Raw genomic sequence first — 23,422 nt, 5'->3', positions numbered from 1 at the left:
GGAACAAGGCAGGAGAACATGCAGAATGGTTAGAACTGTCATTGTTTCCTGTGCTGTATTAGACCTGAATGATGAATTTCATTGTGAAACACAACATAAGTATTTCATTACTGAAGAAATGAGTAATGTTTCATATACCCCTAACCACATTATAGGAAACAGGAGACATCAAAGTGTACAGATTTCCCTTTATGTACCAGGAAATGTCACATGTTACTCCCCAGTTGATTGCCAGTCTCTGTAAAAACTAAATGGATAATAATCAGAACCTGCTCAGCTGAGTGAATGGGGAATAATGGTATGGGATTCCCAAGTGCACTGAACCTCAGTTTTAGGTTATCTAATTATCCAAATGTGAAAAACAAATGTGGTAGGTCCATATGAACAAGGGTTTGGCCACCTGGTATGTATGGGGCAACTGTATAATGAAAACTTGGTTGCTGGAAAGCAGGGCTGATCCTATCAAATGTGGGGCCCAATTGGGACCATGTTGGCGGGGCCCCTAGACAAAGTGTTGCTGACTACTGACACACCAAGTATTTAGGAAAATAAGGGCATACAGGCACAAAATAGAAAGGAAAGGGGCAGATAAGGTAAGAGAGTGAGAGGGATGAAATAGGGGCACATAATAGGGGCACACAGGGTAAGAGAGAGAGGGAGGAAATAGGAGAGTGGACTGGGTCAATTAGTTTGGGGCAGGCTGGGCCGATTCAGCTTGGGAGCAGGCTTGGTTGGATTGGGGGCAGGCAGGGCCTATCAAGGTTGGAGGAAAGCTGGGCCTATGTTGGGGGCAGGCTAAACCTATGGAGTTGGGGGATAGGCTGGCTTATCTGAGTTGGGGGTGGGCTGAACCTATGGATTTGGGGATGGGCTGGACTCTCAAAGTTGGGGGCAGGCCAGGCAGCATCATGTGCTGAGGGAAATATTATCTGTGCTGCCCTGTGGTGCGGGGCCCCCAGAGGTGCGGGGCCCTATTGGGCCAATAGGCCTAAGACCGGCCCTGCTGGAAAGCACACTGAAGGCTGTTGGTTTATCAACATTATAATGGAGGGTATAAGGCATGCCTGTGCACACAGAAGCAGATGCTTAATGACAACAAAGCCCTTAAAGGTCAGACTTATGTTTACATTGTATGGCAGTGAAAAATATTTTCCCCATGGTGCAAACTTTTCTATTTCTGAATTATTAATAGTTATAGACTCTCAGCCCTGCTTCCTGTAAGGTGCTAGTACAGCCACTGCTGGTGTCACAAGGGTCCTTTTATTTTGAAAAAAATCACTTGGTTGTAACAGTTTCATGGTTTCTTCTTTTTTTTGGTTTGTGCTGTAATGGGCACCTGCAAACTGCACAGAGTGGGGCAAATGTAGGCCACAGTGGGGGATTTATATGAATTTGCTGGCTGCTAAAAAGTGCCAATGCAGAAGGCCACAAAATCCCTGAACAGCGGCTTGTACATCAGCATATGTACAGTATATATATATGTTTGTGTACAAATGTGTTTATGTGTGTATAAATTACAATGAAATTCTATAAGAAATGTAACAACAACCAAAGGTGTATGGACACCTTTTGTAAGCAGATTATAATAACTATATATGTAAACTATTTAGGTATGTGTGGGATGGTGCAAACAAGTTCCTACATGACAAGCACCGCAAACCATTAACATGTTAACAGTCATAGCTAAACACAGCTAAAGGTTTATTTCTTATACAAAGCAACAAGTTGGCCTGGGTATAGTGCAGAATAGTGCAGCTATGGAGACATGTAAGAATTATACAAATGTACCTTGTCTTCTTTTGCTGAGACAAGCACAGTACAGTAGTATTTGCAAAACCTGGTATTTTGCTTCAAACAGGAGACAGCTAAATATATACAGTGTACACGTATAGCCAATGGAAATTGTGGGATGGCTAATTGAGATTGATTGCAGGTTTTTTGGTGCAGTCAGATGCTTGTGGACATAAGCTGTCACTGAATAGGATAAAAGTAGCTGTGGACTCCTAAATATGTACAGTTCTGGGTTCTGGTTCAGACTGCTGCAGCCAACAACTAAGAAATGTTTGTTTTGCCCTTCTCAGTGACACCGCACCCACCAAACAAGACAATCGTGTGTGATATTGTTTCAAGTAATTGCATTGTGACTGTACAAGACCGTCAAAATTCATCCCACTTCCAAATAAGATATCGACCTACTGATGGCACAAAGTGGCAACGGGTAACGTGTATTTCTTTCCACTGGTTCTGCGCTTCTTCCTTCTTAAACATTTGTTCAGAAAATGCAAAAAATACAATAATGTTTCCGTTTCACTTATTAGTAAATGTTGATTGCTTCAGTAATATACATTTATAGCAACTAATAAAGGTACAGTACTTATTGAATTTATGGTAGGAATATGCAGTTCATTTCTTGGCAGGACTAAAAATATATTTTTGACTTGTATCTATAATATTTATAATAGAACACACGTGCAGTTTTTGCAATTAATATTTATTAGAAAGTACACAAATACTAGCTTTGCTAAGAAAGTCAGCGAGACAAACTGTGGCACTAGTGACTAGGCCATTCTACCTTTAGAGTAATAAATGTATTTTAAAAAACAGTTAAGGATTTGTGTATTTTATCCTGTGCAGATCAATAAACGTTGCTATGAGTGTATGGTTTTGATGTTAAGGTGATTGTATCACTATATTTCTGTTGCTGGAATTTCCCTTGCTCTCATAGGTTGTGAAACAATGAGGGAATTATTACACTATTTTTTATACATTTTTCTAAAAAATGGGCGTTGGTTTGGGCAATCACTCTCTCTTAAAAGCTGCAATTTGGCAGCGGGGGAGGATTTAGCCCTAGACAGAAACCAAGGTTCAGCAGACTTTTACTTTTTACTTTACTAATGCTATTATGCAGAGAGACACACGATCCTCAATACTATGACTGGTAGGTAAACAAGTTAGGGACCGCCATATGGGGTTTACCTTGACGTGGTATGGTGGCTTTTCAACTTTATGATCATAACTTTGTAACTAAAAACCCCTGTCTTTGTTAACACATGCATTTGCATATCTACTGAATTACTTAGACAGGGGCCCAGGGAATGTGCACTGACCCATTTGGATATGCCAGTAGCACTTCCCTTATACTTCTATATATTTTTACTTAACAATGCGGGTGCTCCCACAACCCCCCTTTTGTATTTGTTAATTATTACACTACCCAGGAATTTTTTGAGAAGAGATGTGTTTACACTTTTATGGCATATAGAAAAAATGCCACAACAGGAAAATGTTTGTTTCCATTTAAAGTAAAATTTGTCTGAGTATTTTAATGAATAATATTGTAACAGGCATTATAATATTGATTTTAAAAGGGTACCAGCCTAATTCATAGGCTACTCTAGGCTATAGCCTAGGTGCCAAGAGAAATTAGAGGCCCATCTAGCTTTTTCAATTGTATTTTTATTTTATTTTCTTTAAAGAAAATAATCAGTCTGGATGGGTGAACAGTACCTGCTGGCAGAAGATTAAGCAGCCACTAGCATGAGCCAAACTAGAGACATCAGGCACAGGCCACGCATGCACCTTGTCTTGTCTGGCAGCCTAATCTTCTCCCAGCAGGTACCGACCCTGCATCTGTCCTGACCGGACCCAGGTCCAGCAGCGCAGATAAAATAAATATAAAAGAAAATATAAATAATTGAAAAAAGCTAGATCATGGGCCCCTTGTGTCTTCGGGAACACACATGACCCTCATTATTTGTTATACATTTCTAAACTTTTTGGAGAGGGAGTAGCCTAGAAGGGAGGCCTGTGGAAAGTGTAGACTAGGGACCTCACATCTCACTAATCTGCCACTGTGGACATTTTGTTTTTAAAAACACAGATACATTTGTTTATGTAACTATAGGTTGAAATTAAAAGAAAGAACAGCTATACTTTGGAGGATCTGCAGCCGTTCACAAAATATGAGTTTCAGGTTTCCTGTAAATTCCTGATAGATAGAGGAAAATGGAGCAATTGGAGCCAGCCAGTCATAATACAGACTGCAGAAGGAGGTAAGTACATACACATACATGATATATACATTACCTTGCAAAAGTTGTTTTCCTGATTAATTATTATTTATTATTTATAAATAAATCATAAATATCTGAAATATTGTTGTCTGTGATATTTTAAATTCAACACCACCTTTGTGACAATAACAGCTCAAAGTTTTTTGGTGTCAGTATATACCAGCTTTGTCCAAGGTTTAGAGGGGAGGATGGTCCATTTTCCAGGCACATTTGCACAGATGAAATTGTACCTCAATTTTCAAATAGTAACACCGATTCTCGCTATGCTCAGCAAGTTCCATTTTGAGGACAGAAAGAGCATATTACAACACATTACATTGTACAATTTTACAATAATTATTGGACTTTCTTACTGACAGATTGTCTAAGAGTATATTTTACCTTAGTTTAAGGTTTATGGGCAAATTTGCACCTGAGCATTATCCCACTAGCAACCATGCAACATTTAGATTTGCTAAGTCAGCTAGAGAAAAAATAATGAACGGAAAAGGTGATTGGTTGCACGGGGTACTACCTTTGCCGAGGTGATATGTTTGATGGCTGACTGAATAAGAAATTACAAAAAGTTTAGGACACTGAGGTATTCTTTGTAGATGGTCCTTATAACGAATAACCCTTCAATGTCTAACGTACCCCCATTGGGTTCATTTACTTCATTTACTTAAAATTGGTTAGGGCTGCTGCCTTTCACTGCTGGGATAAGTGTCAAACAGGACAGGATCTTCATGGAACTTTCATGTTCTCCCTCCTTCTGCACTGCTTTACTCCCACAATTCAAAGATAAAGGGGCCTATTTATAAGGAAATTCACTGGAAAATTGTGTAAAATTGCGTGTAAAATAAATGGCAAATTTATCAAGGTGTCTTATTTTTCACCATGAGAACACCAGATTTTCCTCTGTTATTGTACACTGCTTCAGATCTTTGTAAGTAAATTCTGGTGGAAGAAAAAGCGTGTAAAAGAATTTATGCCTGCCGAACGTGCAAACTATTGTGCCATTTGTTTAGACCACATAATAAATGTGCCCCTAAATTTACTGGCAGAACACACTTTTTGATGAAGTGCATTGTGTAGTAAGGAACATCGCTTTCCTTTTTGCCTAAGTGGATAAGATCAATACATAGAGTATAGTGTGCCCTAAATTATTTTAAAGATTTTCTAATACTGCCTGTTTGGTTTTGCTAAGTATAGATATCAGTTTGACATCATCAGTTTCTTTTTGTTGTATTGCGGGTTGGACCTGAAAAAAGTGAGAAGTGGTACAGGATGTTTCATGGATATGTGCAATGTTTTTAAAAAAAATCTTTACAGTTCATGAGCCCTAAATGTTCTACACCGCTATCTGTTGTCACTGCAACACAAATATTTCCATCTAATCAATGAATCCTACTAATTCATTTAAATAACCAGACTGAACACCACAACTTGTGGAAAAATAAGAGGGACCAGAAGTCCCAGCTATATTAAATATTTGGCATATTAAGTTCCCACCACCAAATGTGGCCCACCTGACATCACATGTAATTTTTTAAGAGCATCCCCCAAGGAGGAGCCCAGTGCTCTTTGCCCTGCTATCCCTGGTTTCTCTCAGAGTGCTCCATAGTATTCTATACCACAGGTTTCCACACAACCCTGATCATACAATCACAGCCTGCTAGCCTGTGCATAGGACCAAACCCTCTGGCGCTTACTCTGTCTTGAGCATATACCAAGGATGAGTCCAGAGCCCTTTGCCCTGCTCTCCATGGTTGCTCTTTTATCCGTGTGCCCCTTGGTGGTCCATACTTACTATAGGCATCCATACAAGCCTGACCGTATGATCGCAGCCTGCTAGCCTGGGTATAGCCCCTAATTCTGGTGCTTTCTATGTCCTGCCACATTCTGCTGCTTTGAGTTCTGATGGACATTCAGCCACTCCTGCTCGTGACCTCTGCCCTCTTGAAGAACCAAACCTGTACAGCTTAAAGTAACAGTAACACCAAAAAATGAAAATGGTTTAAAATTATACTGGTGTATTTAGAAATACTTCTATAGTTATATATATATATATATATACTAAAGCTGCTGTGTAGTCATGGGGGCAGCCATCCAAAGCTGAAAAGGGAGAAAAGGCACAGGATACACAGCAGATCCCCCCCACCATCTCCCACCAGGGCCACCCCTGCCATGAGGCAAAGCGGCAGCAAGCGGCTGGTTACAAGGGGCAGCAAAAAGCCACCTCTAGTAACTTTAAGAAAGCAGTGAACGCTATTGTGCTCATAGCATAACCGATGCGGCCCCCCTTTTGACCCAATTCGACTCTGAAGTGGTAGAGGGGTGGCATCGGGGCTGCCGCCTCAGGTGGTAGCAGCCCCAGGATCACCCCTGCCTCCCACTGGCTGTCGGCAACACCTAGGCCCAAGAACAATTTAAACCAGTGTTGTCCAACTGCTATGGTCTTGACAGCCACAATTTTTCTGGCCTACGTGGTAATGGGCCAATGATGGAAGCTAGTGTTGACTTTTTAATCCACACCCACTTTAAACAATGTTAAGATGGTACCCACATTAATGGTGGTGGCACACTAAAAAAACAAATGGTTGGTGCTCACTACAGGGATAGCTCCCAACATTTAGGAAACAGAAAGAGGGAGAAAAAGATTTTTAATTACCATGTCAATTTTAAATAATTTGGCAGGATTATGAAAGTCTGAACACATTCCTGTGGTTTCTATATGTTATTACAGTTTTGCAAATGAAGGTGAATTGCCCTTTAAACTGTGAGTCTGACTTCTTTTCTCACAAAAGAATGTGGTTTATTAAGTCATACCCTTCAATTCATATGCCTTCTCCTTCCCTGTGGAAAGCATAATATAGATTAAACACCTTGGGAATCCACTAACCAGTATTTCCAAATGCTTGCAAACCCCCACCAGGTTTACCTCCCACAGGGAGCATAGGGCATGCAAAGTATGGCACACACAGACAGTATAGGTCAGGCAGAGTATTGCCACACACAGGTAGCATATGTCAGGCAGAGTATGGCACACACAGGGAGCATAGGACAGGCAGAGTATGGCACACACAGGGAGCATAGGACAGGCAGAGTATGGCACACACAGGGAACATAGGGAAGGCAGAGTATGGCACACACAGGGACCATAGGGCAGTCAGAGTATGGGACACACAGGGAGCATAGGGCAGGCAGAAGATAGCACACACAGGAAGCATAGGGCAGGCAGAGTATAGCACACACAGGGAGCATAGGACAGGCAGAGTATAGCACACACTGGGAGCATAGGGAAGGCAGAGTATGACACACACAGGGACCATAGGGCAGTCAGAGTATGGGACACACAGGGAGCATAGGGCAGGCAGAAGATAGCACACACAGGAAGCATAGGGCAGGCAGAGCATAGCACACACAGGGAGCATAGGGCAGGCAGAGTATAGCACACACTGGGAGCATAGGACAGGCAGAGAATGGCACATACATAGAGCATAGGGCAGGCAGAGTATGGCACACATAGGGAGCATAGGTAAGACAGAATACAGCAGGAGACAGGGAAACCTATCAGGACAGTGAAAATGTTATGTGCCGCACACCACTTACTTGTTTGTAAGATGCATTAAATTCCATGACCTCCAGGTCAAATAACATCCAAGCTGTATATAGGGAAGAAGCACACCACCTTATACTGGCTAAAGCCTTTGTCACATTTTATTGTAGCAGTCGTAGCACAAGCTTTTGGGGACCAACCCCATATTGCACCTGAGGAAGGGGTTGGTCCCTGAAAGCTTGTGCTACAACTTATGCAATAAAATGTGACAAATGCTTTAGTGCTTTATCCCTATATAAGACTTAAACCTATCAGGACCACTCTAAGATGAACAGTTCTACATACAGCAGTTCATATGAAGTGTAAACAGGTGAATAATGTAGTAATGTAGTAATTTTCAAACTAAAATTTGAGAAATAAAATGTAATGAGAGAATACCATAACCAGTCATAATAGCAATTAATGTACTTGCATTTGTAATACACATTGTGAGAAAGTCATAATAGTTATGAAATGGTCACTGATTGGTGATCTACATTTGTATTAGTGGAGGAGCCCCTTTTAAATTGCTGCTTTGTTTTTATGTGATAGGGATTGCTTTAATTATTTGTTGTAGCAATATGAATAGCATGTGTTGCATACAGTGATTACTTTTTTGATTATTATATATTCAGACTGCAATTTGGATATTGGGTTTCCAGATAAAAGATCCCTTACATGTACAATTTGATGGGCATTACTTTACTGTTAGGGGCATTTGTGACACAATAACACAGGCAGTCTGTTAAATGACAAATTTGCCCATTATGTACCAGTTCCCAAGTTGGTTTGGCACCTACCAACACCCCTTTTTATACCCATTAGGGCTCACTTTTTGTCCTTCCTTTTCATTTAAACCAGTGCCAAATGGAATGCTGGATGTGTGGTACCGCTGGTCAGATATTGATAGCAACAGGCGGAATATCATTCTTTTCTGGAAGGTAAGATGTCCTTGTCAGTCACATCTGTATTTTAATTGTCCATCAGAAATCATCAGGCAAATCCACTTCAGAAGATTTAATGCATTCAGATCCTTGACCAAATCTCTTATTTTACTGAACAGCAAATTCTACACGGAAATCTTTTTTTCTGTAACATTTTTTATTTCACAGCATTATCACGCTACCCAATTTGAAAACTGAGATTATAAACTTCATTTTATTAAACAGAACAGACTGGATTAATTGGGAAAATTACTAGGGGCCACTTACTCACCAAGGCACGGTGTGCAAAGTTTAATTCTTGGGGCAGAAGTCGCCATAGTTTTTGCCCAAAATGCAGTGTTTTCCTCATATTCCAGCCTAACTACACATTACTATACTATACATTAGGTGACGATGCGTCTAATTCAATTGCATTGCTGACACCGGCCCATATGGGAACAATGGAGTTACTGGCACCTGTGAGGTGCTTTAGTGGTAATAGGTACATTGCATTTGTTTCACAAGAGGGGATGGGAGGGACTAAGCACCACTGAGTGCAACAATGAGGAAGTGCAAGGAGTGTCTTTAGATGCAAATATCTTTAATGAACGCCATATATTTGTGCAAAGACTGTGGCAAACTCTGCAGTTGTAAAGGAGCCCTGCTGTATAAAAGTATGCAATAAAGCTCTAATACTTAACTCTGAAAGACTGATATTGCTGCAAAATGTGATCTGCAAAATATTTATGATGTTCACCTTCCAAATACTTTTTTCAGTTCAGTTGTTTTCAGATTAGTCGCCAGGAATAAAGGCTTTTTATAATTGCTTTCCGTGTTTTCTTTTTGACCATTTTTCCAAAATTGAAGCTTAAAATATAATCTTCCTGTCTCTGGTGTTTCAGTCTGGCAGCTCAAGTAATCCAGGTGCATCTGAACTGTTACAATTTGCTACATTTAGATAAAATTAGTTGATACATTCCTCTGCAGCATCTGTGGAATATTAGCAACTATTGCAATTATAGTTTTGGGGGCCCTTGCTGCCCTGAGGTGGCCTTTCTCATGTCATTAGCCCCCCAAGCACTCATTGCATACCATATCGAGCACCGGTGTGGGTGGGGCGGGGGGATGGCGGCACGTCGCTTGTGTGGAGAGCACAATTGTGGCTCAGCTCACTGCTGCTATTGCCTGAGGCAAATTTCTCAACTTGCTTCATGGCAACAGCACCCCTGATTGTATTAATTCTAACTGCTGCCCTTAATGAGCCTTTTGAAAAGTGTGAGTAGCCTAGTGGGGGGGGGGGCGTGTAAAGTGTAGCCTAGGGGCCTCGTATCTCATTAAAGGAATTGTTCAGTGTAAAAATAAAAACTGGGTAAATAGATAGGCTGTGCAAAATAAAAAATGTTTCCAATATAGTTATTTAGCCAAAAATGTAACGTATAAAGGCTGGAGTGATTGGAAGTCTAACATAATAGCCAGAACACTACTTCCTGCTTTTCAGCTCTCTTGGTTTACACTGATTGATTACCCTGTTACCAGGCAGTAACCAATCAGAGACTTGACGGGGGGGCCACATGGGTCATATCTGTTGCTTTTGAATCTTTGCTAACTAATTATATTAGAAATTTTTTTATTCTGTACAGCCTATCTATTTACCCAGTTTTTATTTTCACGCTTAACTGTTCCTTTAATCCACCACTGTCCATAGCTACTTTAGAAAGCCACAAGAAGATGAAAAATTAAACTTTAGACGTCAATATGAGAAAAACAAAAATAGAAAACAGAAGTGGAAAATGTCTTTATTTATAGTGAACTGTCTGAAAACAAGTGTTGGAAGGTAAATGCATAGGTGATTGAATACTTATGCAAACAGCATATTTCATTTTTTTTTTCACATAAAACAGTGTCAAACTAAAAACAAATTTAAACCCGTGTCGCTGCTTTGAAATACAAATATCAGGGTAGGATTTGTTACTTAGCAAGATGAGTGGCTAAAGGTGTGAATATTTTGCAAGGGACTGTATGTGCCAAATGAGATATTTAAGAGCAAGCTTTTTCAGTACATTAGTGCCACCAAGTCTCGCTTTATATTTTTAGTTCTAAAAGTGCATTATGAATTTTCTGCTGTGATATAAACTTATAGAAAACTAAAAATACAGCTAGACAAATAAGGCTTGCATCATATGACAGGCCTCTTCAAACAAAACATTACTCAAGTCCTCTGATATAGGCATAAGGAAATGGCACATAAATAAAAATCAGGGTGCTCATGTGAAAAGTGCCACTGTACCAGTTGTCGCCAGTTGGGTCCTATAAGTTACAGAACCAAAATGGCACTTGGTTATCACACTGAGAATGTCAGAAGATTGGTGTTATTTAGCAAACACATTTCCTATATTATAAATATATAACATAAATATATGGAGTATATATTGCAGATATAATATAAAGATATGACCAAACATACTCCCTACAGGAGTCATTTGTTGTACTAAATGAAAATGAACACATCAGTGCACTACAACAATATAATAAATCTGGCCTCTATTTTTCAGATAATGTAGTAAGCTTATCTTATATATGCAAAATGGTACAGCATTGCAGATATATTATCCAAACAAAGGCATTTCAGTAAACCTAAAAACAACAAACAACTGTTTCTCAGAAAATAATGATTTGCACAGGACAGATTTCCAGTATCTGGGCATCATAATAACTGTTTTTCTTTTATGACATTAATTATGGTCATGTACAAATCTGTTGGTACTCATTATTTTAGATATGTATTATACTTTATTCTTGTGCAGCTCTTGATGACTCAGGCTTTCTGGAAATGGTTTCTTCCTACATTTCTATGAACACATTTTATTTTGCTACCCTGCTGAGTTTCCTTTTGCTGATAATGAAATGGCACATGTATATATTGCACAAAAACACACAGACATTATGATTCCTTGAAAAGTTTAAATTTGCCTACACAGCAATATGCAGTACAATTCTTCTGTTAAGCCTTAAAAACATTGTACTGAATCATACAGTGAAAGTGTCAAAATATTATACTGGAATGTATTAAAGCCCCAAGAAACATAAATACGGTACAGAGTTATACTCTATGTCGTGTCACTTTAAGACAAGAAAACAAAAAAGGGTAGGCACGCTCCAAAACTTAAAGGAGAACGAAAGCTTAACTAAAGGAGTAAGCCAGTTACAGCCCTTTAGCAGGGAAGATCTGTGTCTCTAAAGATGCCCCAGTAGCTACCCATCTTCTTCTCTGAATCACTGCTCATGCTCTGTGCTGTTGTCACTTATTCAGCTTAGGGACACAATATACAGTACACACAGAATATAAATGTCACAGTATAAGGCTGACTAGAAATTAATACAGATAATTACTACATAGCAGCATAGAAACCAGTGCAATTAGCATCAGAATTTAATAATCAGCCTTGTAGCATCAGCTTATATCAGCCCGCACCCAAGCAGAGGCAATGAATCTGGGTGCAATATTCAGGAAAATAGATGAATCAAACTGCTCCAGGCAGTATTTTTAAACTGCAATGTGTTTTTATTAGCAGTGTAGGCACACTACATGTTTCGGGCAGGGCCCTTTATCAAGTATCAACTTGATAAAGGGCCCTGCCCGAAACATGTAGTGTGCCTACACTGCTAATAAAAACACATTGCAGTTTAAAAATACTGCCTGGAGCAGTTTGATTCATCTATTTTCCTGAATATTGTACCTTAAGGTGTAACACAGACACCTGAATCTGCAGCCATAAGGAATCAGAAACCGGTGCCCGAACCAAGAACTTGTTTACTATTGAATCTGGGTGCAGGTACGTGTATATCAAGCATCGGGGAGCAGTGGAGGATTCTCTCAGCCTGTATTTCTCCACAGGTCGAAATCTGATACATCTGTCGCTAGCCTAAAGAAGATAAGAGCTAACTGAACTTATAAAAGCTTCATGTTGCTATGCTGCTACCACTGTTCTACTTTGGGCTAATAGCATGTGCTGGTAGAGTAATAACCCTTTATTTAAACTGCCCATTTACTTGAAATACCCTAAATTTTATGAGAATAGTGGGTCCAAGCAGGAGCTAAAGGAACAGAAGCAGAGTCCTCCAGGACTGGGAGAATAAATAGAGTTGTTCTGGCTGTTTCTGAAAGCACAGGATTAGGCATAACGAACAGAGATGTCCGCCTAAACCCATTATTTTTTTTTAAAAAAATAACCATTTATTGACTTGTTGATAAAATTGTAAATAGTACAATTAATTATTTGCAATGCTTACAGTGTAACAGGGTCGGACTGGGCCGGCGCAACACCGGGCCAGACCTGCTGCCTGCACTCCCTCTGCACGCGCGGGGGTGGCGTTTGGCGGCATATAGAGGACTTTTCGGTTGGGGGGGCCCCCGGGGCCCCCTAGTCTTACGCTCTAGTGTAATATGTATTAAAACTACACCATATAACAATTACAGTATCCCTTTTAAGGGTTTGCGCATTCTGGAAATATCAGCAGGGTTTCCAGACTCACCGGCAAGCCAATTCATGCTTCTGATGATTAACCACAGCCACTATGGTTAGATGTCAGAGAATACTAAAAATACAGACCAGGGAGTGTCACATCCACCATTTTATTTAACAAGACCAGTTTGCACCTTTTATTATACATAACCAAATATATCCCAATTTTTTTTTAATAAAGAAAGCTATGATGTGGAATTCCCTCCATGAAGCAGTTCTACTAGCAGACACTATTGACATGTTTAATGAGTCACAACAAAACAGAGTTACTGCTATTACTCCCTCCTCCTGGGGCAAAATGAAGAGAGCTACAGATGTGCTTTTTCACCTTCTGCTGGATTGACTAGCTGGGCATAATGCTTTCTGAAATAAATTCTTAATCTACCCAGAGGTTAAAATCCCTGCTTTATATTGTTATGGCACCTCTGTTGTCCTTATCCTTTATAATAGTGATGACATTAGTTACATTATCTTCCATACTGCAACAATATACTGTCTGTCTGTATGTGTGTGTCACAAATCTCTTTTGAGGCTTACCCTATATTTCAGCCCATGAGCACAACTGAAGCAAGAGGCCTGATACGACACTATGAAGTGTTATTTTACAGAGGGAGTGACAGGAGCCCTGTGCACAATTCCACCACCAGGGACACTTGGCTCAGCAAAGACATTGACAGGAGAAGTGACAGGACAACATATGTCATAGTGGTGTCAGCTCATAACTCAAAAGGAAACTCCCCTCCCACACACATCAATGTAACCACTGAAGACATTTCAGGTAAATGCTATTCTCGGTTCTATTGTCAGATGCCAATTCATTCATATGCAGTCCAGTTTCTTGGATCATTAACATCTTCATGGGCCTGCAGCCATCGCTTTTAATTAGCTTATTTTATGTGCTTGTTATTTTATCTGAATATCTATATATATATATATATATATATATATATATATATATATATATATATATATATATATATATCTCAATTTCAGTAATTAATTTATTAACTTACAACATTTTAGCCACACATTTTTAATATCAAATGCCAGCACTTTGAAAAACACATTTATCTATTCACTTTAATTTTATAAAATGAAGCAGATTACTTCATAGGGGCACTCATGTACAGTATATATATACAATTTGCGTATTGACATTGATTTCTAATAATGTACTTCTGTGTATAATGTATGATATTGTTTTCCAATTAAGGTCAGCCTTCTCCTGTCAATGTGGTGGCTAAATCCAGTGGCAATGAAAATATGACTGTTTCCTGGGAGATACCACAAGATGATGAAACCTTAGATGTGGATTACATAGTGGAATGGAAGGAACAGAGGGAAAAACATCCAAGTTACACATACTGGGTAAAGGTTTCCAAGACGAGTCGATCTGCAACCATATCAGGTGATTTATATTTATTTGTGTTTTCGTTAAAGGGGTTTAAGTTAACTTTTATTATGTTATAGAATGGACGATTCTAAGCATCTTTTCAATTGGTGTTCTTTTTTTATTTCTTATATTTATATACATTAGAAATACAGGTGTTGCACGCACTCCGAACACAATTGCTGTTTATTTAGACAGAAAGCAGCATTATAATTGCATCAGAGGCTATTGTAATGCTGCTTTCTGTCTAAATAAACAGCAATTATGTTCGGAGTACATGCAACACCTGTATTTCTACAGAATCCAATTTGAGCACAGCACCCGTAGTTAGCTTTGTTTTCTAAGGGCTCTTACTCATCAGCGTTTTTACCTGCGCTCCCCTGCGTTCCGTTCAGCCGCAGGGGAGCGCAGGAATAGACGCATTTCATTTTTTCAAATGGGGCTGTACTCACACAGGCACATGTAGGCGCCGAATGCAGGTTGAGACGCAACATGCTGCATTTTTACTGCGTTTGGCGCCTACATGTGCCTGTGTGAGTACAGCCCCATTTGAAAAAATGAAATGCGTCTATTCCTGCGCTCCCCTGCGGCTGAACGCCGAAAAACGGAACGCAGGGGAGCGCAGGTAAAAACGCTCATGAGTAAGAGCCCTAAAGAAAGGAGAGCATGTGTGGACTAAACTGGGACGATAATTATATATATTATTTATATATATATATATATATATATAAAGAGCAAAAAAGCCAGCACAGCTCGTTTAAAAAGTCTTGTTGCCTGGGTGCTACCAGCAAAATAGTAATGTATATCTGGAAACAGGCGAGCACACACAGGTCTTAATTGAAAAACAAAAGGTGTTTATTAAACAAAAAACTGACGTTTCGGCTAGCACTCTAGCCTTTCTCAATTAAGACCTGTGTGTGCTCGCCTGTTTCCAGATATATATATATATATATATATATATATATATATATATATATATATATATATATATATATATATATATATATATATATATATATATATATATATATATATATATATGTAAGGCTACAATTCTATTGTTATTGCTACTTTTTATTACTTATCTTTCATTCAGCCCCTCTCCTACTCCACTGTGTGGCTGCTAGGGTAATTTCACCCCTAACTACCAAATAACTGCTAAAAATTCCAAACTGGAGAGCTAATGAACCGAAAGCTAAAAAACCCCCACAGAGAATAAAACGTTAAGACCAACTTCAAATCGTACTAGAATATCAATCTTTATATATATTAAATATATATTATATTAAAAGTTAATTTTGGTGGTGAGCAACTTCTTTAAAAGACAAGGAAAGTATGTATTTGGGATACTATTTTGTAGTTACAAAATTGTACCCTTTAAAATAACAGGAGTTTTCTGTAGTAGTAGAAGGGAATTACTGTATACTGTTAGTTTTACTCTACATAATGTGAGACTGAATATTGAATTACCAACTCTCTATATTAAATGAAGTATTTATAGCATACCTAAGGAGGAAGAAAAAACATTATGTCAGTGCTTTTACTTTCTCTGTAAAGTCAAAAAATGCAGCAGATGGCTTTGTGGTTGACAAATAACCCATTTTGGTAACAGGTCATAAACAGTTTATGGCAGACTGAGTAACTGACACATTAATCATCATAGTTGAAGGGAATAATTAGTGATATATAATAGTTGAAGCGGGAGGGGGGGAACATAGTAGTGCAGGGGTCACATGAGGTCCCCAAAACACCAGTTTGCCTGTAGTATAGTGGAAAAAGAAATACGAATTCATTATTGCTTTATCATTTCATTTTTTTTAAAGGGTTTATTCACCTTTAAATTAACTTTTAGTATGATGCAGAGAGAGTGATATTCTGAGACAATTTGCAATTGGTTTTCATGTTTTATTATTTGTGGTTTATGAGTAATTTATCATTTTAGTCAGCAGCTCGCCCCAAAGAAGAGGCTATCGCCGGGCGACTAAATCTCCCCAAATCTTAGCATGTGCCCTTACCCTTAGAGAGCCGAAAAGCAGGAAGTTGTGTTCTGGCTATTATGTTAGACATCCAGTCACTCCAGCCTTTATACATTACATTTTTGCCTAACTAACTATACTAGAAACGTTTTATTTTGCACAGCCTATCTATTTACCCAGTTTTTATTTTTACACTGAACTGTTCCTTAAGAAATAATAAGGTGTGCACTGGCTGAGGGGGGCAGAAAGGGGTTGTGGTTGGGAACGCCCATGAGGGTGGGAGGGTGGCACAGGGGAGTGCGGGGGCCAATGATTCAGCAGCACCAGTGGGCCTGGACCGCCCCAGTCTAAAGCTGAGCATGACTAACAATGGTTCATCATGGAAAGCACTGTTAAAAGTCAGAGAGGGAGAGGCAGAGAGCTTAGGTAATGCTGTGGGGCAACATTGTGTGCAAATTAGAAAAGAAAAATCACACATCACAGGTGTGAAGGTGATACTGACTTAATAATTGTCACTGTCATTAATTTAGCTTTGTTATCCTTGCAATTTCTTTTATTTATTTATTTATTTAGGCAACTTAAGTCCCTATGTGTGTTATGAATTCCGAGTGTATCCTCTCTGGGAAGGAAGAGCTGGAATACCTACCATAACAACAGGTTCTATCAAACAAGAAGGTATCTGTGAATTTTAAATCTACTGAGCATTGGCTGCTCCAATTCTGCTAATCTAGAGGCAGACTTAATTTGTCATCATCTAATGATGCACGACATGGCTGCAGGTGGAGTTAGTTGAAGCAACCAATCAGATAGTACAAATTGTTGCTTGGTTGCTGTTAGTAAAGCTACCTGCAGGAGTCCTTCAGCTCACTGTACTATAGGCACACGTAGATCAAAAGAATCTGTAAACTTGTTTAATATGTCATTGTACTGTGTTTTGTGCATAAGCATGGGATGGGTGTATTGTTGACTCTTGGCCAGTATTTTACCTGTATGACCTATAAAAAAAGAGAAAAGTATTTTTTGCAGAAAAGGTAGCAGCCATAGGTGGGTGTAATTATGCTGTGCAATAGAGGAAGGGGTAACAACACCCATATTATATGACACCCCTTTTATTAAAATCTTTTATTGGGAGCTATAAAGTGCAAACAGTGTGTGACATCATGGGGGGGTCCTGTCTCCATTCCTAAGGTGAAGATGTGATTATGATGTGCCTATTTATATATAACATTATATAGCTTAAATAGAAATTCATTTGTAAATCTGCTCTGTATTCTGATGCAATAATTTTCTTTCCTCCCAGCTCCTTATGTTGATCCTGAGTTTCATTATGAGGTACAGAAACATAACAGCATATTGATCACATGGAAGAAAATCCCACCAGACAAACGTAGGGGGTGTATTGTGGAGTACACCATATACATGCAAAGCATGTCTTCATCTAAGCAATTTAAAAGTAAGTTATCACTTTGTGTTGAACTCTTGGTCATATTTATAAAATAGAATGGCCCCAGGGCATAGCAGAAGAGAGGGCCCATGAGTGTAGAGGGCCCAGGAAGTGTGCTAAACCTGCACTCATTTACAATGAGAATTGTATGGAGAGATGCAAATCTCTGTACATTTGTCATGGAATTATCTAACTCACTGTTGAGATAAAATACTCAGATAAAATACTTAGGTTTGACTATTCCATTGGATCTTAACAACTTATATTCATTAAACATTACACCAGTGTGTCAAAAGATATTTACTATGTGTACTAAATGGGCCAACTCTCCATTGAATTTTAAAGGAAGGGTTATTTTCTTTAAATATTTAATATTCCCTAAGATGATATGCCCATTAATTAACCTGTCCCTACTTATTAGACACTCGTATATTAAGAAACTTGACTCTGCTCTAATAAATTTTGTTTGGAACGGGAAAAAAACAAAGATAGCTCTTTCAAAATTGAGATCTCCTGCTAAATTGGGTGGTTTAAAAATTCCCAATTTTAGAGCTTTTAACCTTTCTGCCGAGATCTCTTATTGAATGGATTTCTCAAGGTAATAAATATATAAACTCAGAAATTGAAATTCTCCATGAACCTCACTTTGATATTTTATCTATATTGCATAGTAAATGGAAGAATGTTCCTAGTGATTTTAAGAAGAATCCACTTTTCCGGGATTCCATCTTTGTGTGGAAACATTTATTTTCTCAACCTAGCTTTAGTTATAGTCAAACTCCATTTATGCCAGTTAAACTTTTATTGAAAACCTCAAACTTCTTAAAATCGCCATCATTTTTACTTTTTACAAAAGAGAAAGTTGACATATTAGATTTGTTTAATTGTTAAATAGATTTGTTTGACCCCAATGATATGATGCTAATCTCCTGGCCAGAGTTCAAAGAAATATTTGGGTTACTTGAAGCTGAAGTATTTTTTTGGGTACCTCGACCATCGAATAGGCTACTACGACCTTCGACTTCGATTCGAACTAAAAATCGTTCAACTATTCGACCATTCGATAGTCTCTTTAAAAAATACTTTGACTACATACTTAGGCAGTTTAAACCTACCAAGGTACAATGTTAGCCTATGGGGACCTTCCCCAGCAGTTTTCTATCCTTTTTTTGATTGAAGAAAAATCCTTTGATTGATTGCTTAAAATCATTCGTTTCGAACGATTTTTACTTCAATCGATCAATCGAAGGATTTGCACTAAATCCTTCAACTTCGATATTCGAAGGATTTAACTTTGAGGGTCAAATTCGAGGGTTAATTAACCCTCCATATTCGACCCTTGATAAATGTGCCCCTGTGTATCTCCCTCTGATCTGGTTAAGTCTATATATGATTATAATAATATGATTCTCTCTGAGAGCTGGAGAGTTCAGACATTTGACTCCAAAGATCAAATCTATAAGTTCCTCCATATTTAATTTTGTGCACATTTATGGAAACAATGGCCTTTTTCATTCTAGTTTCATTTATGTTAAATTATTGCCATTGATATGTCCCTATTTATTGAGGACTTGTCTGATTTTTCTGACATTTGTTATATATGTCTTCATGTCTGCATCTTAAAAAACTGTGTTTTGATTCTGCTTGTTTTATGGTAAAACTTCAATGAAATATTTGCAACACATTTGTATTGGAAATCCCCCAAGATGTAGCACCTCTAGAAAGATGTTATATTGGAATTACATAATAAAATACAATGTTCCTTTAATCGTTTCAAAGGTTTGCATCCTAAAATGATTTAATCCCTAGAATTGACAAAAGGCTACCCTTTAGCTCCTCATTAGGGATGGGCGAATTTTTTCACCTTGTTTCGCCTTGGAAATGAAGCCCATAGACTTGTATTGCGTTGATGTAAAAAAAAAAATGACGCGTCAAAAAAATTAGCCTACTCCTCATTGCAGTGCTAAAAGGGTTGTTCACCTTCAAACAACTAGTTGTTATCAGATAGATCACCAGAAATAACAACTTTTTCCAATGACTTTCTATTTTCTATGTGTGACGGTTTTTCTAATATTGAAGTGTAAAGTGTAATTTCTCTCCTTCTGAATCAGCTCTGGGAGGGGGGGGGTCGCCGATCCTGTAAACTGTTCTAAATTGATACATTTACTTGATACATTTCTTATCTTTGTCCTTGCTGAGCAGAATATCTGGGTTTCATTACAGGCAGCTGTTAGACTTGATACAATAGTTGCTAATATTCCAAAGATGCTGCTGAGAAATGTATCAACTAAATGTTGCAAAATTGTAACAGTTCAGAGTCTGCACCTGAATTACTGAGCTGCCAGACTCAAACACCAGAGACACGAACATTCACCTTAAAACTTCGATTTTGGAAAAAACATAAAAAATAAACAATGGAAAGTAATTGACAAAAGTCTATTTCTGGGGAACAATCTAAAAACAACTGAATTGAAAAAAGTGTTTGGAAGGTGAACAACCCCTTTAACTGGTGCATTTAATTCTGTTAAGGGGAAAAGTGTTTTTTTACTAAATGTATCAGTTAATAGTGCTGTTCCAGCAGAATTCTGCATTGAAATCTGTTTTTTTTATAGAACAAACAGATTTTCTTTATATTTTATTTTGAAATCTGACATGGGGCTAAACATGTTGTTAGCTTCCAGGTGCCCTCAGCCATGTGACTTGTGTTCTAATAAACTTCAGTCACTCTTTACTCTGTCATAGAAATTAGGGGGGGAAAGGAAAATAATTAAACATTCATCTCTTACAATTTAACTTTTTTACTTTCCTTAGTTCCTGTTAATCAGTCCATGAAATATCAGTATGAGATCTCAAACATTCAGTCAAATGTACGATATGTCCTTAGAATGAGCGCTTCAACTACAGCTGGGGAAAGCCTTGGAAACCTGGGGAAGGAAGTATATCCTGATGGTAAGATTACTGTGGAAATAATTGCAGAGCATTTAAACTGTATGGGAACTTGGTTAGCCTGTCTTAAATAACTTATATATATGCTAGATAGAGGAATGTCTGTACATATGTTTTAACAAGATGGAAGGTCCAGTTTATTAGTCAAAGAAGGATTTTTCTGTCCCCAAAATAAACTAGATCATCATAGGATAAGTGCCAGACTAGGGGAATCTGTCTGTGACTCAGCATGAGAAAAAAGTTTGCAGCAGGAAAACCATGTTAGGAGGATAAACATAAAAATATATTACCTTAATTAGTGGCAAGTTCAACATGGAAAAAGGTCTTATGAGCCATGTTTTTTTTAACTTTGCTCCTTGTCCCCATGGATACATAGAATCTGTAGCTTGTACCGCTGCATGCAGGAGGGACAAGGTAGTGAGTGGGCAGCACATGGGTGTCTCCAGTATGATTTTATTGGTTGGGCTTCTGTGTATTTCCTGCTGTACCTTATGGTAATGCAATATTTTTGCAGGAGCAGGTTTCAATCAAGGGTTCCTGAATGTATTAGTAATTACTCTACCATCTGCATTTATACTGATCTGCCTATGTTCCATACCATCATTAAGAGAAAGGTCAGTATACATTATTTGTTCCTCTAAAAGCTAATTAAAGTAGACAAACTTTGTAGCTATATAAACATATGAATTTTATAGAGGACAGTAGTTTTAGACAGTTGATTTAGCACATCTGCGTCATACATTTACGGTATATAAAATTCCGTAAAAACCAGCAATGCACATATCTAGAGGTTCTTGCAAACAACAAAACAGAAAGTGTTTATTGAACATCCACAGGGTTTACTCACACCACAGTTTGTGGTACAGGCTACATCACATGCAGAGCATAACACTCCCCTGCGGACAGACTTGGCAGGAATCTCACTTCACCTCTGTGACACACATAGTGGTCTGGATCACCTCAGAGCAATCCTCTATCCTGATTCTCTCACCACTGGGACACCTGAAAAAGGGATCCGCAATAGTGCAATAAAATATGAGCTCGATAATGCTTATGCGGGTAATGGCAACTTACCGAGTCGCATATATAGAGAAAGCCGTGTTAATCATCTGTTCGCTTCGTGTTAGTGTCTCTGCCCAGGGAAGGATTTTGTACAGCCGCAGGGGATCAGGAGATATCGCAGGCACGTCTCTTGTGTTGTCGTGGTTCAGCAGCCTTCATCTTGGATTGCACTGTGTTCATGAACTGGGGGTCATGTAGTCAATTACACTCAGTTAGAAAAATTGGAGACTCCCTAAATCTGCAAAGGTTATCCTGACATAGCTTTGTTTCCTGACATAGCTTTGTTTCCAGCTACCAAGATGTAAAGATATATAACCATGTCTGGCATTATTCAATCCTGAAGGACCTTTGCGCAGAGCACACATCAAGACTGCTACCCGGCCCTAAGTGATTGTATTTACTTACCTGAAAACCCGGGCTGGAGCTCCTATCAGCACCACGGAGTGATCCTCTTCCGACTTCTTCTTTCTTCAAATTTCCTGGGGCAGACACATATGCGCAGTTGAACGAAATAGCCGACTTTTAAGTTAAAGTTTGGCATTTCGTTCTAATGCGCATGCGCAGCCACGTGAAGACGGAAGAGAATCGCTCTGTGGTGCTCACTTGTATAACCCCCGGGCCGGTGCAGTTTTCTGCTGATAGGAGCACCTATGGCCTGTTGGCCTGGGAGAGATACCTCCAAACTGCCACTCCTATGTTAAGAGCTCAGAACTGCTCTTTTTAGCTCAACCCTAACTGACTTACACTACTAGAGTGTACTGGTACGGGAGCTACACCTGCCACTATATAATGCCTCATTCACGGGACCCTGGACCCCGACTTTAACTGGGCCCAGCCCCAAAGCAGACATCCACACTGTTTCTAAGGTGGAAGGCAAAGAGAAAGTGCCACTCCTTTCTCAGCACCATATCAAAGTGAGGCAGGAAGTGGTCCTCCTACCTGCTAGCCAATAGCATCCATATGCATATGAACTTACTTAGATACATTCCCTTCTGCCCAGCAACTAAGGGAAAACAAAAAAAAGAAAACAAAAACCATAATAAGTAATTTCAATAACCTTCTTATTCTTTGTAGAGTAGCATTTATTAATTATCATTGGACTACCCCCTACTTGGCAGCTAGTGATATGCAGTTTCATCTGAGATCTGCAGTGACAACTTTGGGTGATCAAAAATGTCTGTTTGCTCAGGTTCAGGCAGGTACTTCCATGATTGTACTTTATCTCCTGAACCAGCTTTTTTCTCCCCCTTTTTTACATCAGTGCTATGACTCATACCACTCAGGGATGTCTCAGGTGGATTTAATTGCACATCGTTGCCTGTTGCATCGCCCAGTCACCCCCTTGCGCATGATCATGTGCACTTTAACTTCTGAAAGAACATGGAATTTTCTGAGGGGACACATGCTGCACTAGGGGTAGGCGACAAGGAAGCTAAGTGCCTGGTGCCCCCCAAGCTTTGCACCCTAGGCACATGCCTCTTCTGCCTACACCTAATTCTGGCCCTGTT

The 23,422-nt window shown here is 38.9% G+C and overlaps 1 protein-coding gene across 6 annotated transcripts in view; it reads left to right on the top strand.

Moving 5' to 3' along the window:
- LOC108715519 (interleukin-12 receptor subunit beta-2) overlaps window positions 1-23,422 on the top strand; it is a 37,387-nt gene that overhangs the window by 7,241 nt on the left and 6,724 nt on the right. For 5 of the 6 annotated variants that reach the window (XM_041561343.1, XM_041561342.1, XM_041561345.1 and 2 more), the window contains exons 6-14: window positions 2,082-2,218; window positions 3,905-4,052; window positions 8,512-8,591; window positions 13,646-13,874; window positions 14,310-14,504; window positions 17,036-17,137; window positions 17,763-17,915; window positions 20,718-20,855; window positions 21,367-21,466. In XM_041561343.1, the coding sequence (XP_041417277.1) occupies window positions 2,082-2,218; window positions 3,905-4,052; window positions 8,512-8,591; window positions 13,646-13,874; window positions 14,310-14,504; window positions 17,036-17,137; window positions 17,763-17,915; window positions 20,718-20,855; window positions 21,367-21,466 (1,282 nt within the window). The remainder of the gene's footprint in view (window positions 1-2,081; window positions 2,219-3,904; window positions 4,053-8,511; window positions 8,592-13,645; window positions 13,875-14,309; window positions 14,505-17,035; window positions 17,138-17,762; window positions 17,916-20,717; window positions 20,856-21,366; window positions 21,467-23,422) is intronic. The other variant, XM_041561347.1, reaches the window with a different exon arrangement.

This window comes from Xenopus laevis, chromosome 4S, assembly GCF_017654675.1.
Source record: "Xenopus laevis strain J_2021 chromosome 4S, Xenopus_laevis_v10.1, whole genome shotgun sequence".
Classification (NCBI taxonomy): Eukaryota; Metazoa; Chordata; class Amphibia; order Anura; family Pipidae; genus Xenopus; species Xenopus laevis.
This window is presented reverse-complemented; position numbering and strand designations above follow the sequence as displayed.